General features: G+C 59.4%; 1 protein-coding gene and 1 long non-coding RNA gene across 3 annotated transcripts in view; both read right to left on the bottom strand.

The window, feature by feature from the left end:
* Positions 1-2838: 2838 nt before the first annotated feature.
* Positions 2839-12600, bottom strand: LOC309846635. Its single transcript, XR_014302029.1, has 3 exons — positions 12261-12600; positions 10753-10879; positions 2839-5527 (listed from the first exon to the last, which is right to left on the bottom strand). It is a non-coding gene; the product is annotated as an uncharacterized lncRNA (long non-coding RNA).
* Positions 12601-12831: 231 nt separating this feature from the next.
* The window catches only part of PTPA (protein phosphatase 2 phosphatase activator), a 29547-nt gene continuing 26775 nt past the window's right edge, over positions 12832-15603 (bottom strand). For both annotated transcript variants that reach the window (XM_082695904.1, XM_082695903.1), the window contains one exon: positions 12832-14329. In XM_082695904.1, the coding sequence (XP_082552030.1) occupies positions 14252-14329 (78 nt within the window). In that variant the 3' untranslated portion in view covers positions 12832-14251. The remainder of the gene's footprint in view (positions 14330-15603) is intronic.

Raw genomic sequence — 15603 nt, 5'->3', positions numbered from 1 at the left:
TAACAATTTCATTCACGGGGCACCTGGGTGGCTCAGTGGGTTGAAACCTCTGCCTTCAGCTCAGGTCATGATCCCAGCATCCTGGGATCGAGCCCTGCATCGGGCTCTCTACTCAGCAGGGAGCCTGCTTCCCTTCCTCTCTCTGCCTGCTTGTGATCTCTGTCTGTCAAATAAATAAATAAAATCTTAAAAAAAAAAAAAATTTCATTCAGGATGTGCGCTTGGAGATTGAATGAATGGATGGACAGATGTCGGCTCAGGTCAGGATCCCGGGGTTCTGGGATCGAGCCCCTTGTCAGGCTTCCTGCTTAGTGGGGGGCCTGCTTCTCCTTCTCCCTCTGCCTTATCCCACTGCTTGTTCCTTCTCTCTCTCTGTCAGATAAATAAATAAAATCTTGAAAAAAAATAAAGGCAAAACAGTTGGTGAAATTTGCTTGCCTGCCTTCGCCTAGTCAGGTCCTTCCTACCCCTCTCCCCCTCCATCTCTAACTCCTACCCCTTCTTCCCTGAAGTTTCTCGAACATTCCCATGCACCCCCTTCCCACATTTATTCTGCCTCCCCGTCCTCCACCGCCCCCAGTTGCCCTCCAGGGCACTATACACACACACACACACACACACACACACACACCCCAAGGTGGAACTTGAAGTTTACCTTCAACACCCACATCGCCCAGCCTGGGGAACGCTGGGAAGGCCGAGGAATGAAGTTTCCCGGGAAAGAACCGGAGGTCTGAGACACATAAACGACCTGACTGAGAACAGCAGAGGTCCACATGGGGAGGGCAGCAAGAGTTCTTACGTGCAGACATTCCAACTGGATGGACAGTTCCAGAACTCTTTCAAGTCCAGACAGGAATCCAGGTGTCCAGATTGCCAGGCCTCGGAACCTCCGCTCCGGCAGCTTGAGCAGACAAGGGATTGACGGCTTAGGAACTGGGAAGCGCACGGGGGTTTAGCTGCGGACCCAGCTGGACCCAGAGGCTCGCTTGATGTCACCAGGGCCCGCCCGCTGTCTCTTGGTGCTTCCTGTCTCTCCTCGGCCTCTCCCGAGGTCTGCTCTGAGGCGTGAGCAGGATGGCCACCAGCCAGGCCCAGCTTCACAGGCCTGTGACCAAGGGCAGTCACCCAGGGCCTCACGTTCAAAGGACCCCATGCTCGGGGTGCAACGCTCTGCAGCTGCTGTCTTGAAATCCGTAACGACTCATCTCTGAATCTGTGTTTTGTACGTGAACGCTGATGGGACCGTGGAGTATGTGGCAAGGACCTGAGCTCCCAACCATGTACGATCCTGTCTCTTGCCACCTCTCTGCCTCCCTGGGATGGCTTCTCAGCTCCCCGCCCCTTCCCCCCAGCACCGCGGCCCTGCCTGGCCTCCCCCTTCCTTGTGACCGCAGCCACCTTCCACCCCGGGTACAGGACAGGGAGGGTTGGGGACAGGGATCACAGGGCAAGCCAGCGGCCATCATCCCTGGATTGGCCACACCACTGCCTGTCTGGCGGGCACCCAGAGACCCTTTCTAGGCAGGGGCGAGCCTGTCACCTTCCCCTATCCAGGGCCTGAAATCCCCAGATCACCTCTTGTAGGTCTGAGGCGAAGGCCTGTGGGTAGGAAAGGGGCCTGGTCAACTTCTCCAGGCCCCAACCTTAGGCCAAGGCTAAAGACAGTCTGGTGTTTGGTGGGAGGAGTAATTCAGCAAGTGTCAGGCCCAAGGGAGCCAGAGAGCATGCACTTGGGGCACCCACGGCAGGGGTGGAGCCTGGGAGGTCCGCAGTACGCCCAGGGCCAAAAGCACTCCCTCGGGCAGCTCTGGGTGCGGGGGTGGAAGGACCCACTCCTCCTCCTCCTCTGTGTTTGTCTTCTCTGGCCGGCTTGGGGTACCCTCAGGGACAAGCCACAAAATAAAAATTGTATGATTTGGGGGATTCTGCACAGGAATTAAAGGCTCCGACATTTGCATTTAAAACTGGTATTCACAATATAGAGCGGAATGGTAACATCCATGCTAATCATTTAAAGATTTTTATTTTTCTTTACTTAGAATGACATTAAGCAGCAAATAAAAAACCACCGTGACAAGCAGAGTGTAAGCCTGCAGAAACAAGTGACAGCATTCTATGACCTTTCCATGGCACTTTTTCCTTCTTTCTGAGCAAGGGGCCCTGCATTTTCTTTCGGCACTGGGCCCCACCATGACGCAGCGGGCCAGGCCATTAGCCTCCCCAGGACAACGCTGTCCCAGCTTAGCAACCCTGGCAGAAGGGGCATCGACCCACAGCGCCCACCCGGAAGTACCGGGGATCACACATCATAGGCACAGTCCGGTCACGTGCTCATTCCTGAGCCAATCACAGAGGACGAGGAGGCAGGGGCCCTCCGACTGCGGGGGCCTGGGCATGTGTCCATCCCTAAGACTAGAGGGTTGGCCCGACCGCCTGAGTCCTTTCCAATGGGTTCTCCAAGGGGAAGAGGGATTCCTTCTGTTCCCAGAGGAATGGGGACTGCCTGGTCACCACGCCCCAATGTCCTTCCTCTACACATTCCTCATGCTTAGTTTAAAAAATAAAAAACAGGGGCACCTCGTTGGCTCAGTCACTGGCAGAGCACGCGGTTGTGAGTTCGAGCCCCACATGGGTGCAGACAGTACTTAAAAAAAAATCTTTTTTTTTAAAAAGAGGGGCACCTGGGTGGCTCAGTGGGTTAAGCCTCTGCCTTCGGCTCAGGTCATGATCCCAGGGTCCTGGGATGGAGCCCCACATGGGGGGGGGGGGTCCCTGCTCAGCAGGGAGTCTGCTTCCCCCTCTCTCTCTCTGCCTACTTGTGATCTCTGCCTGTCAAGTAAATAAAGAAAAATTTAAAAAAAAAAAAAAAAGAAAGAAAGAAAGAAAGAAAAAGAAAACAGTGGGCCAGAAAGCAATCTGGTTTCACTCTCCTGGCTCTTATGTCCCCAGTCTCCTTTGCTGGGTCCTTCTCCCATTCCGTGAATGCCGCGGAGGTCCTGGGCTCTGACTTTTGTTCCCTTCCCCTTTCCTGCCACCTTCTCCTGGACAGGCTCATGTAGTCCCCTCAACCCCTCCTGACATCTCTGTCCCCAGTTGGGACCTCCATGAGGAATGTGGCTCGGGTCCCAACCCCACTTGACCTCTCTTCGGGGGGTCCTGCATGTCGCAGAGCTCGCGTCTCACCCCAGCCCCTGCTTCCCTCGTCTTTCCCATCCAGCCAATGGAGCACCCATGCGCGAGTTGCTCTGGACCCAAACGTCGGCACATCTGGACTTCTTTTCCCATAAGCCCACGCCCAGTCCCGCCCTTGACCTCCAGCAGCTCTCCTTCGGAACAGATTCCCACCTGCCCTCTCCCTCTCCTCCGGTGCCTGGAGCCCAGAGGACTGTGCGAACCTGCTCGCTGCTCTCCCCCCTCCTCCCTTTCGCCCTCCGACTGTCCCACTTCCGTTGCAAAACCTTTAAGTCAGATCCCAGCACCACCCAACTCCAAACTGGCCGGGAGGGTGATGGTTGCAAACCGGCTGGGGAGGGGGCAGAGTTCATTGGTGCATCGCTGGCCAACGTCCGGGCTGTGGAAATAGGGCCACCCTGGCTGCTCTGTGACATCGCTGATGGCGTGGCAGGAAGGAGTGGCACACTATGTTGCATCCCATAAGCCAGCCAGAAGAAGTCCCTCCACGCCACTGCTCCTGCCCCGTGGGGAGTAGATGAACAGTGCCCCCTCTGACCTGCAGGGCAACCCCGCCGCAGCCTTGCTGCCCTTGCACTCAGCCCCCCAGTCTCCACGAGTCGGGGCGCTCCCGCCTCCTGCGTGCATCGCCAGGATCTTCCAATCCCAAGGGCTGGGCTCTTGCTGTGTGTGGCCTGGGGCCTCACACAGCCCTCTCCTAACTCTCTCTCCCTCGGGTCCCTCTGACCCAGTGTCGCCCTGACTGCCCCTCTAGACTTGTCCCCCTCTACCGCCCTCACCGGTATTCTTCCCGTAGCCCTTGTGGCTGGTGGATGTTCCACGGTCCGTTCCTTTGCTCACTCTCTGTCTCCTCACTAGGATGTAAACTCCACCAACCAGGGAGTTCACGGGCTCACTGCTTCCGGAGAGAGCAGAGCCTGGCACACAGTAGGTGCTCAATAAACTTCCGTTGGCTGAGTGACCCCACCTCCCATGGGTTGGCAGGCATGGGGAAGGCAGCTGTGAATGAGCTCTGGCCCCCATCAGGAAAACAGAGGAGGCACCACGGGAAGGCCTCAGAACAAGGGGGACTGACTGTTTCCGGGGGACGGGGAGGCTTCAGCACCGGGATGGACACTTGCCCTGCTATGTCGGCGGGGGGCATCTCTGTGTCCTCAAAAGCAGGACAGCTCCTGCTCGGTGTCTCTTTTCCTGCTCTGCCTCTCTGCCCTTGGTTGAGGGGTGGGGGGAATGTCTCTTAGATCCAGCCTACCCAGGGCCAAGTCCACCCGGTCCACCTCGACGGTGCTGCCTGAGTTTGACCATGAACCACAGAAGCACAAGGCCTCAGAGCCTGGGACACTCGGAAGTCATCCTGCCAGGCTGGCTCCCCATGGGGCCCCAGGCTCCCACACTGGAGCTGGGGGTTGGACAGCCTGGCCCCCGGGGCTCCATCCAGCTCCTGTTGTCCAGCTTTTTCTAAGATAACTCCAGGGACAGGAAGTCTTATTCCTTCCTTCCTTCCTTCAGGTCTTGGGCCCCTGCCCACCGTGGGACATTCATGTTCCAGGCCCTGGAGATTTCAGTGGTGACCACATAAACCTGCTTCCTGCCCTCCAACGAAGCTTATGTTCCTTTTTTTTTTTTTTTAAAGATTTTATTTATTTATTTGACAGACGGAGATCACAAGCAGACAGAGAAGCAGGCAGAGAGAGAGGAGGAAGCAGGCTCCCTGCTGAGCAGAGAGCCCGATGCGGGGCTCGATACCAGGACCCTGGGATCATGACCTGAGCCGAAGGCAGAGGCTTTAACCCACTGAGCCACCCAGGCGCCCCTGAAGCTTATGTTCTATTGAGAGAAGGGATGATAACCAAGTAAGCAAATCAACAGATAATAAATTCTGATCGCGATGAGTGTCATAGAGGCAGGTACAACAGAGGGCAGGATGGGGAACAGCTGTCCTGGGGGAGGCTCCCTCAGCAGCAACTCAGAGAAAGCAGGGAGGGCCCCTAGGAGGTGGCGGCATCTGAACAGAGCCCTGAACAACCAGACAGAACCTCTGCTCACCAGGAGACCCAAGCAATCCAAGCAGAGGAAACAGCAGGTACAAAGGTCCTGGGGCAGGAATGAGTTTGGCATCTGAGAGGACCAGGAGAGAGCAGTGTGCCTGCAGGGCAGGAAGCAGGGGAGAGTGCAAGGGATCGGAGGACCCAGATGATGTGGTGGACTGCTCCGCCAGCAGTGAGACAATGATGGGAACTTACCTTTGAGCAGCTCAGTGTGGAACCGGGGTTTGGAGGGCAGAGTGGAGTCAGGAGACCAGAGAGGAGGCTGCCACACTGGTAAGAGCTGACTGGCGGAGGTCGAGGCAGCCACAGTGCCAATAAGGGAGAAGTGGACAGATGAGAGTTATACATTGGAGACGGACCCAATGGGACCTATCTGCCTGTTGTATCTGGGGAATTGGAGGAGAGGCTGATGCGTGGATTTGGGGACTGATGGAGACTGTCTGCTCTGATGGGACTTGGAGGACAACCGGGAGCACCTCGGGGCAATAAGCAGTTTCCACCGGAGCAGAGAAGGCTTCGTCTTGCCCAGCGGGAAGTGCCTCGTCAGGCTGATGAAGTAGGAGCCACGTCTGACAAACTGTTTCCATCCTGACTCACGGGGTGAGCTGGAGACCTTGCGCCATCCTCGCCACCCCCCCCCACACACACACACAGTTTCCTCTTCCCCGCAATGGGAAAGGGATGCCATCTTCTCAGGCCAGAACTCTCACGACGGTGCTTATGACCCTGCCTCTTCCTTGTCTTTGTGGGACTGGCCCTGCCTCCCGGAGAGAAATGGGGCTCTGGAAGCAGGTGCCTCTCCCACGGGGCCAGGGTCTGGGGCCTGTCCTGGAGAGACGGGGTCTGCGGTGGGAGGAGGAGGGCCCTTAGGCCACCTCCGTGGAAACGGAGCGAGGCAAGCAGGGCCACCCTGAGGTTTCAGGTAAGGCCCCAGGGAGAGGCCACAGGAGCTGCAGCAGGACAGAGACCAGCAGCGCCCTGTCCAGCCAGTGACTTCCCCCACCAGGACCTGTTTTCTCCTCTGTGGAATGGGGACAGAGTTGGCCCGTGGTGAGGACGAAGGAGACATGCTTTTAAGCACATCACCCAAGGTCAGACACACAGGCTGGGCTTAGGAAGCACCAGCTCCGAGGTCTCCTGGGAACACCCCAAGGACAGGCTACAGGCAGCTTCTGGGGCCTAGAGCAGCCGTGGCAGATGAGGACATAGGGGCCAGGGACATGCATGGAGGACTCACCAGGCCCCTCTGGCTGGGCTGGAGGTCGAGCCTGGGTGTCAGCAGGCAGCAGTGGGACGAGCCCCTCTGGCTCTACCTCACAGCCTTCCCAGGGCTCTCATGACTTGGGGTCCTCGTCCCACCCCCAAGGAAGCCCCCCCCGACCCTGTCCTCTTCAGTCGCCTTGTTCCCTAAAGGCTCTCATGTGTCGTCCTAAAACCTCCGCGAGCGACCGAAGGCCATCACTGAGCTCAGCGGTGAGGACGTCTGTGTTGGGGCCCCATAGCCTGGGTGGGCATAACCTCTCACCAAAGCTGTCCTTACCCCTCTGTGCCTCCGTCCCTGTGTGCTCACCCCTGGTGGCTGGTGAAGATTACAGGAGATAATAATGCAGGCGAAGCCCGGTAGGCGTGCTTCCCCTACAAAGTATCGTGTGGTCACCCCGATGTTTATGTGTCCCCAGTTAGTACCTAAGGAAACTGAGGTGCAGATAGGTTAAGGAACCGGCTCAAGGTCACACAGTGGGAAGTAGAGCCCACACACACCTCGACCACCCCCACTCCCCACGCCCTGCAGAGCCGAGGGAGCAGACTCTAGAAGGGTCGGCCCACAGAGCAGACAAACCCCAAAGTCCCCACATGGAGGTCTGAGCAGTCTGGTCCAGCTGAGGCCGGACTCTGGTTATCTGGGGATGGGGGCATCTGCACTCGGCCTGCCTTTTTCCATGTCCCTTTGGAACAGCCCCCACCTAGTCGCAAACACATCAGGAGGGAAAAGGGGAAAAGAGGCGGACATGTAGAGGCCCGCAAAGGTCCAGCTGGAGAGGATACTGAGCGTCGTGGAGCAGTGGCTGCGGACAGGGGGAGGGCTCTGGGACCCGAACCCGGGGCACGGCGGGCTGCCCAGGCAGAGGGATGCCCTCCCTGCCTTCTCTCTGCTCATGCAGTGCCAACTTCGGGCCCAGCACTGCGGGTGCTATCTCTGTGGCCCAGTTCTGGGCTGCCCCGGCATCAGTGCCCCCCGCTCGGAGCTGGGACTTCTGCTCAGGCGCCCTGCCCCCATGCCGAGGAGGGAACCCCCCTGCCGCAGCATCGCAAGCATGAGGGAAATGGAGGGAAATGGAACCGTCCCTCCCTTGGTTTATCCGCGGCCACCCCCATTCCAGGCTGTAGGGGGTGGAAAGTGCAGCTCAAGTCTGGGGTTGAATTCAGGACCCAACCCATGTCTGCTGGGATCTTGAGAGCAGGGGTCACCACCAGCCTGGGTAGGCTGCGGATGCCCAGATGCCCACCAGGAAACACAGCAGCCTTCCCTTGCCACGTCCAGCCTGCTGGAGTCCTCTTCGCTGGTCCTCCGCCCAATACCTCTCCTCCTCCAGGAAGCCTGCCCGCATATCTGAGTAGGGCTTCTCCTCCCTTGGGTCCCTCCTGCCTCCCTGCCAGAGGTACACCAGACTAGGTACTCTTTAGGGGAAAACCTTTTCTATCAGGTTGTTTTTTTTTTTTTTCCTTATTACAAAGTAACATGTGGGCACTGTAGAATGATTTAAAAACCAACTATGAAAACCAACAAAGTTAAAACTTACCCACAATTACTTTCTCTTTCTTTTGTGGTTCACTAATGTTTAGCATTTTCCTAACTGTTTTGGGGGATCAGGAAAAGCAACAAAGATCCTCACCACCCAGAGAGAGAAGCATGTCACTACCTAAGAAACAGCCTTGCGGCCCTCAGCCCAGGTAGACAGACAGAGAAGGATGGATCAAAAATGCAGATTTCTGCTGTTTTACAAAAAGTTCTACTTTCCGCACGGTCCTCACAGCAGTTTTACCGGCTCAGCAACAAACCAGTCCTGAGCATCTTTCCAGGAGAAAACATGGATGAGCACATCCTCTGATGGCTTGTGTGCGACTGTGTCATCCTGCTTCTCAGAATCCCCAACCATGGGACACACGGGGCACTGGGAAGGTTGCATTAGAAGTTGTGCTACAATGTGCTCCGGGAGGAAGGGCCCCGGCCGTCCTGTCACCGTAGCCTCCAGGCACCTGGTGCAGGGCTTGGAGCAGAAAAGGCTCTGGAGATGCTGGCCGAGTGATTGAGCCAACATCAGCCCCTGGGAGCAGCCTGGCAGCTGAGCGCCGACCTGGGCCTCCCCGGCCCCACAAGAACTCCAGGGCCTCAGCTGCTGTGGCCTTCAGCTTCCCTAGGGCTTTCCTCTCTTATTTTTTTTTTTTTTTGTCTCAGCCACTCTAACCACACCCTCACTTCTCCCCAGGCCACCCCACTTCTGCCTCAGCCCCAGTGCTGAGTGGAAGGGGTGGGCCTCCACCCCAACCCCAGAACCCCAAGTAAAGAGAAGCTGTATCTGCAAACAGTCCCTTACCACGCCCACCTTCCAGTTGGGTGGCCACACATCCGACATCCCCCACTAAGCCTCCCGGGGTGGCTGCTGCCGTACACGTCGCCCCCATAGCCAGGGCGTACTGACTGCCCGGAGCAGGGGACATGCGGGTGGCCACGAGAGGACTCGCAGAGGAAGTGAGGCCTCAGCTGAACTCTGAAGGATGACCAGGGGTTCCCCATGGGCAGAGAGCCATACCCTACAGTTGGGTGGTCCAGGGAGTCCAGGGAACGGAATGGAGGCCGGTGCAGCTAGGACCCAGGGTGCAGGAAAGGGGGGAGCTGGAGCCCCGGCAGAGCTGGGGAAGGGGGATTCCTGGAGGCCCCTGCAGCCCCCCCCCCCCAGTCCACCAGGACTTGGGACTCAGCAGCCCAGCTTTACCATCAGCGAGGTCCCAATGTCCGCCCAACGGAGCTCAGCTCAGCGGCCACTGCGGAGCTCGGCCACCCCACCCCCGGCACCGAGGGACAGCCCCCAGGGTCACTAAGAACTCAGTCCCTTCCCTTAGCACAAAACTCTACTTTAGTCTCCCCCTGCCCAGCCCGGGGCTCGCTCTCTGCCCTGCGCGGAGCCTTCAACACAAGTCCCAGCCAAGACCCAGCCAAGTCCCAGCCCCACGGCTGGCACCCAGCTTCTGACCCAGCACCCACCCAGCTGTCAGAGTGTCCTAAAACCCAGCCTTGAGTCCTTCTCTCTCTCTCTCCCCCCCTCACACACACACACACAGGCACCAGTTAAACACCTTTCCTGGCCACGGATATGTTTACTGGGGCCTGCTGTGTGCCAGTCTGGCTGGCACTGGGATACAGCACCAGGTGGGTCCCTGCCTTCTGGCCGCCCATGGACTAGCGGACCAGACAGCTGTGAAGAACATACATTTCGCATTACAAACCTCACAATTCGGTGAGGTTGTGGCGCATCGAGGGGATGGGGCGTGTTATGGGAGTCTCGGCTCTGAGCTCTCCGCACACCAGCCCCCATCTGCTTTTCCAGCTCTGCCTCCTGTGACCCATCCCTCCACACCTCCGCTCCCAATAGGCTCCCCCACCAGGATGCCCTCTGTCTCTGCCCGCCATTCCAGGCCCCACTCAAACGCCAGCTCTTCCCCAGAGCCTTCCCTGAGCCCCTGCCCAGAGTCGATCATCCCGCATCCCCCAATAATGGGTCCAAGATCCCTCTGTTTCCACTAAATTAGAAGTTTCTTTTCTTATTTTTAGGATTTTTAAAAGTCATCTCTGCACACAGCGTGGGGCTCGAACTCACGACCCTGAGATCAAGAGTCTTGTTCTCCACCCACTGAGCCAGCCTGGTGCCTCTGGCTGGAAGTCGCTTAAAGGCAGGATTCTCACCTTTATTGTCCCACACACCTACAAATGCTGTGTATGTAGTATGTGCTTACTGCTTGTCAGACGGAAGGAGAACATGTCGCCCGACTTGGGTGCAAGTCTTGGGCGCGCCTGGTCCTCCCTTTTGTTCTCCTTCCAACCCCAGTTCTGCCAGGGATTCTGCTAGGAAGGGCCTCTCTGTGCCTACCCCACACCCACCGCCACACCCATGAGCACGACCTCAGCGCCCCCTGAGCCAGGGACACAGGTTCAGGGGCTCCACTTGCTCTCTGGGGCCTGTCTGGTCCAGGATGGTGGGCAGCCGACGCCCCTCCTCCAGAGCTGGGGGCCAGCCCCACACTCGCCTGCCTTAGAGCCCAGGGCGTGACAGCAACGCAGCCGTCCTCGGCTGAGCACGACTCCTCCGCCGTCCCATCATCCGGCCCCAGCCCACTTGCCAGCCTGCTCTGAAGCCCTTGCCTGTGGGCTCGGGGTCCAACTGTCCCCCACAAGCCCCCATCTCCTGCCCGCCCCACCCCACAGGCAGCTGAGGACAGAAGGAGCGCAGACCAAGGCAGGAGGCACGAGTCGTTGCGAGGGTCCACCTCCCGTCCGCTAAGAAGGGACGAACAGCCTGGCATCTTTCCGAGGCCTCGCTGCCGGCAGCGCCCCCTCTTCAGCACACAACGGACAGGGCCTGCACACACAACGATCATCACCCGCTTCGAGCCTTCCCCGACCTCGAGCCCCCACCCACTCTGCCCATCCCGGCCCCCTTTCCAGCAGAGCTCTGGAAGAGGGAAGTGAGGGGCTGTGCTAGAGTGCCCTTGGCTCTGCGGTCCTCCTCCCAGACAGGTGGGCTTGGGCCAGAGACCCCACCTCTGCGCTCCTGGGGGCCCCTCATGGGGCCTCGGGAGGACGCGGGGAGGACGCCCACCCCCACGTATGATTCCCACTCCCGCCCCAGACCTCTGCCACCCACCCTGCCCAAGCAGCCCGCAGCAAGGCACAAAGACCCAAGGCTGGTTCCGTCCTCTTAGCCACGCGCCCAGGGCTCTGACCTGAGGGTGCTCTGGCCCACCCCCTACTGGTCTGCCCAGAACCAGCCAGCCCTCCTCCTGCCTCGGTGACCCCCAGGACCTGTCGCTTGCTGATCACTCCCTAGTCCGACAGCCCGGCCCCGCCCTTGGCTGGAGATCAGCAGACCCAGATGCCTACCCCACACCTCCTCTTAGACGCTAACAGGTACCCCCAGGACCCCCGACAGCAAATCCCTCCTCCACATCTGCCCCCCCTCAGTACATGGCATCAATTAGGCTGCATAAGCCAAGAACTACGGCTGCTCTGGGCTTCTGTTCCCTCTCACACCTTCCTTCCTGTTGGTGATCGCTCTTAACACGGCCAAAACGGGACCCCCTCACGACCTGCACACTGAACCCTAACCCAGGGCACCATCCCCATGCCTCCTCTTGCCCCACATACTTCACGCCCTTCTCACTGGCCAAAGCCTCCAGCAGCCCCCCAGAGCATACTCGGGAGACTAAACCCCAAACCTGGCAGTAAGGACCTGTGAGGACCCTGCCTCCCGACCCCCCCCAGCCCCAGCTTCCAGCTGCTCCCTGCCCCCACGCCCCCCCCCCACGCCCAGCAGGTCTCTGCAGGATGCACTCATGGTCCTCCAAGGGGGCTTTCCCAACCGTGTGGCTCAAACCGACCCCGCCTGCTCTGGTCTCGATTAGCCACTGGTTATTTCCTTCCGAATCCCCACTGCCACCTCACATTCCGGCACTTGGGGGCTGCCGGCGGTCTTCCGCAAGAGAATGAGGAACATGCAGCCACCGGCCACCTATGAAATGACTGGGTCCTCACAGTCCGTGGCCGGAGTGGCGTTATGCCCACTTTCCTGACTAGGACGCCTGGCTTCCCAATTAGGGTCTCCCAGCTGGTAAGTGGCACAGCGGGCCGGAAGTTGGCTTGGGGGGTGGGGGCTGGCTTGAGCCAGGGCTCCCCACCACCAGGTCGGCAAGGCCTCCGAGGCCAAGAGAAGAGCCAAGGGCTCATCCTCCGAGGAGACTCACCTACAGACATAAGCCCATGCACAGGTGTGTGTCCACCTCAGTACGACGGCCCCCCGACTCCCAACTCCGGCACGATAGGGGCAGAAGGGTTGGGGGAGGACAATACAGAAAGTGCACTCCACAAGCCACAGCGGCGTGGCTCGCAGCAGAGTCGGGTCCAAAGAAAGGCTCTCCCGTCAAGCCTGGAGTCCAGAAGGGCTGCCTTCTAGAAGGGCCGGGGCGACCACAGGCGTCTGCTCCGAGCCAGGCCCCGGGCTGAGGACCTCACATCCTTCACTGGCTCCTGGCCGGCAGCCGGTGACGGTCCCCACTGTGCAGATGAGGAAGCCAAGGCTCAGAAAGATTCTGTAACTTACTTCCAGCTGCAGGTGGGGACAGCCAGGACCCGCCAGGGCCTGCTTGGGTGACCGCTGCATGTTCACTGGCTGCCCAGGGAAGGCTCGGCCCAGAGGCCGCTGAGCCAGCCAAGCCCCAGGCACCTGGGCCTGTGGGAAGGGGACCTGATAGGGAGACAAACAGGCACGTGGAGAAGGAATCAACAGGTGGCATGAAAAGACACACCTCACATGGGTGACAGGTGCAAAACAGAGGCTTTAATCCAAACAGCAATGAAGGCGCACGGGACTGGAGGGGCACGAGGAGGACAGGGCAAGAGGAGCCAGGAAGGCGGTGGTCTGGACCCTGGGAGGGAGGCCAGTACTGGGCCTCTCCTAGGAAAACGGTTTCCGTGACTCTAGTGGTTCCTGTCCCAGCCTCTGCCCAGGCCATTGGCCCAGATGTGAGGGTCAAGCCCCTAATTGTGCTTCTTGGGAGCTCCTCCTTCCCAAAGGGATGTGGACCCGGACAGAGGGTGGGGTAGTGGAGAAAGGCAGGCCTGGGCTTGAGCCAGGGAGAGCCTGCAAGAGGCTAGCCCAAAAGCAGGCCTAGAAAAAAAACTCAGGACCTGGCATGCCGGCAACCCCTCTCCCAGCCCAGCCCCTGCCAACCCACAGAGCCAAACCTGGGCTTGGGGAAGGGCGGCATGGCTGCCTTGTCCTGGAGAGCCAGTCGGTGAAGTTCAGGAAGAGGGGAGGATTCGGGAGGGGAATTGCTGCTGAGCGCTCCAGCGGCTCCTGACCCACTGCCCTGAAGGGCAGGGAAACAGGGCCAAAGGACCCTGGAGAAGCAGCAGGGAAGAGGGAGCAGAAGCGAAGATTCGTGAGGAATCCAGGTCCCCCACAGGCCGAGTGGGCCCCAGCCCCTCCCTGTCTTGGCCACTCCCTCCCAGCCTGAGAAACTTCGGAAAGGCAGGCCTCACCGGGTCAGCCAGTGAGCAGGCCCCCTACCCAGTGCCTACCCAAAGGGCAGCTTCCAGAAGCCACCCCGGTAGAGGGCGGCAGGAGTGGTTATGGCCAGAAAACCCAGCAAAGCCAAAGGGCAAAGAACAGAGAAGCCAGGATGAGGCGCTGGACACAGGCACCAGCACGCCCAGGGGCTCATGCTCTTCGGTTCCCGAGCCCACCCCAGGCTGGCCGCCAGCCTCAGCCTGCAGCCTTCGGAACCCCCAGACACCCACCCAAACATGGCTTCAGTAACAGACCCACCCCCCGGGAAGCAACCACTCGAACCCCTAAGAAGGCAACGGGACCTGGGAAAGGAAAGCAAACCGCAACCCCCTTCCCTCCCGGGGGTGCAGGCCAGCCGGGTCGGGTCTCGAGCGGGACCAGACGGGTAAGCAGCAGAGGAAGGCCAAGCGCAGGACTGGGGCCCGAGCACACCCCGCCCCCGCCATGGGGAAACGGGCCCCACTTTGGTCACTTCTCCCTTCACTGTGGGTCCTACACCCCTATGCCTTGAGCCTCCCTCAACCCCGCGCTCACCGCCCACCCCAGCAAACAGCCTCTCAGCAAACAGAAAGAACAGGGGGAGGGGGCAGGGAGTGACTGGAGCCGGGGCACGGGAGGGCAGGCACAGGAACGGTGGTGGCCCGGGTGGCTCGGGCTGCTCCGCCCCTAGCATGAGGTGACCGGATGGATGGGCAGCAGGCTCCCGAACTTGAAGTGCTGGATCACAGGAAACTTCTCCAGGCACTGTGAAGGGGAGAGGGGAGAAGAGAGGTAAAGACGACACTGTACCCATCAAGGGCCCACTCAGCCTCTCGGGCCTCCAAGGGACCCGGGCACAACTCTAGAGCCTCAGAGCAGCACGGTACCCAGAAAGCATCCACCCAGGGCCCAGGAGGGGGCCATCCAAGGGGAGCTCTCGGGCCTTCAGGGAAAAGCAAGGCTTCCTACCTGCTTCTGACCACCCTCTCCTATCCAAAGACTGCCCCCCCCGACTCCATGACAATCAGACCCACCAAATAATGAGCGAGGGAGAGGGAGACAGGAAGGGGAAGAGAGGGCGGCCCAACCTCATGGGAGGGCTAAATGCGGGAGGGTGGCAAGTTGGGGACCAGAGATGAAAAGAACCTTCCAGGCCATAAGGGAGCCCCCTAGCCCAGGTCCCGGTCCTGGAGGAGAGGTGTGGGGACATTTGGATACAAACCTAAGAAGGCTCCAAGACCCATTTTTCTGCAATTTTCACTTATCTGGACTGAAAAAGACACCTTGGCTGGCACTTCAGAGTCAGAGAGTCAGAACCAGTTAACATCCCCCGACCCCCAGGGCAATTCCCAGCAGCTCTGTGCGTGGGGCAGATGACAAGAACACCCAACAGGGGAATGGCCTGACTCCCTGAACGCAGGCCACACGGGACCTCAGCCCAGGGCTCCGGGGGAGACAGGGAGGTGGCAGGGCCTGCCTGGTGCACAGGCAGCTGGTCCTCAAGCCACACACCTCTGCCCTCTGACCCAGGCATGGCTTAGCGCCCCCCGGGACCAGAAAAGGGAGGGGGGGCCCCAGCTCCCAGCCTCCCTACACCAGTCCTGCTGTGCCTCACACAGGCCAGGTCACTGGCTAACTCTCTCAGGCAGCAGCTCCCAGCAAGTGCGATCGCCTTCTCTCACACCTCTGCCCACGGAAAACCACCAGAATGGCTGGAGGGGAACAGGACTTACAGCTTCAGATCGGGCGAGTCCTGCTCTGTGACTGTGGCCTCAGCCTCCTCCTAACTCAGGGGGACAAAGGTGTGCCACCACTGGCCCAGGTCCCCTCGCTTCAACAACCAGGTGCAGAAACAAAGAGGTCTTGACCAGCTGTGTGTACGTCAAGTGGGGGACAGCCAAGGCCTAAAGGGGGCCCAGGAGCTGAGCAGAAAAAGGACAATCTTTCCATGCGACGGAAGAAGGACGCAGAACGAAGTCCAGTGTGGGAGCCGGGCTCCAGGCCACAGGCAGACTGCGGGGGCCCGGAATGGAAAAAGT

This window comes from Mustela nivalis (assembly GCF_964662115.1).
Source record: "Mustela nivalis genome assembly, chromosome: 13".
In the NCBI taxonomy this organism is placed as follows: domain Eukaryota; kingdom Metazoa; phylum Chordata; class Mammalia; order Carnivora; family Mustelidae; genus Mustela; species Mustela nivalis.
Note: the sequence above shows the minus strand (reverse complement) of the source record. Positions and strands in the feature narration are given on the sequence as shown.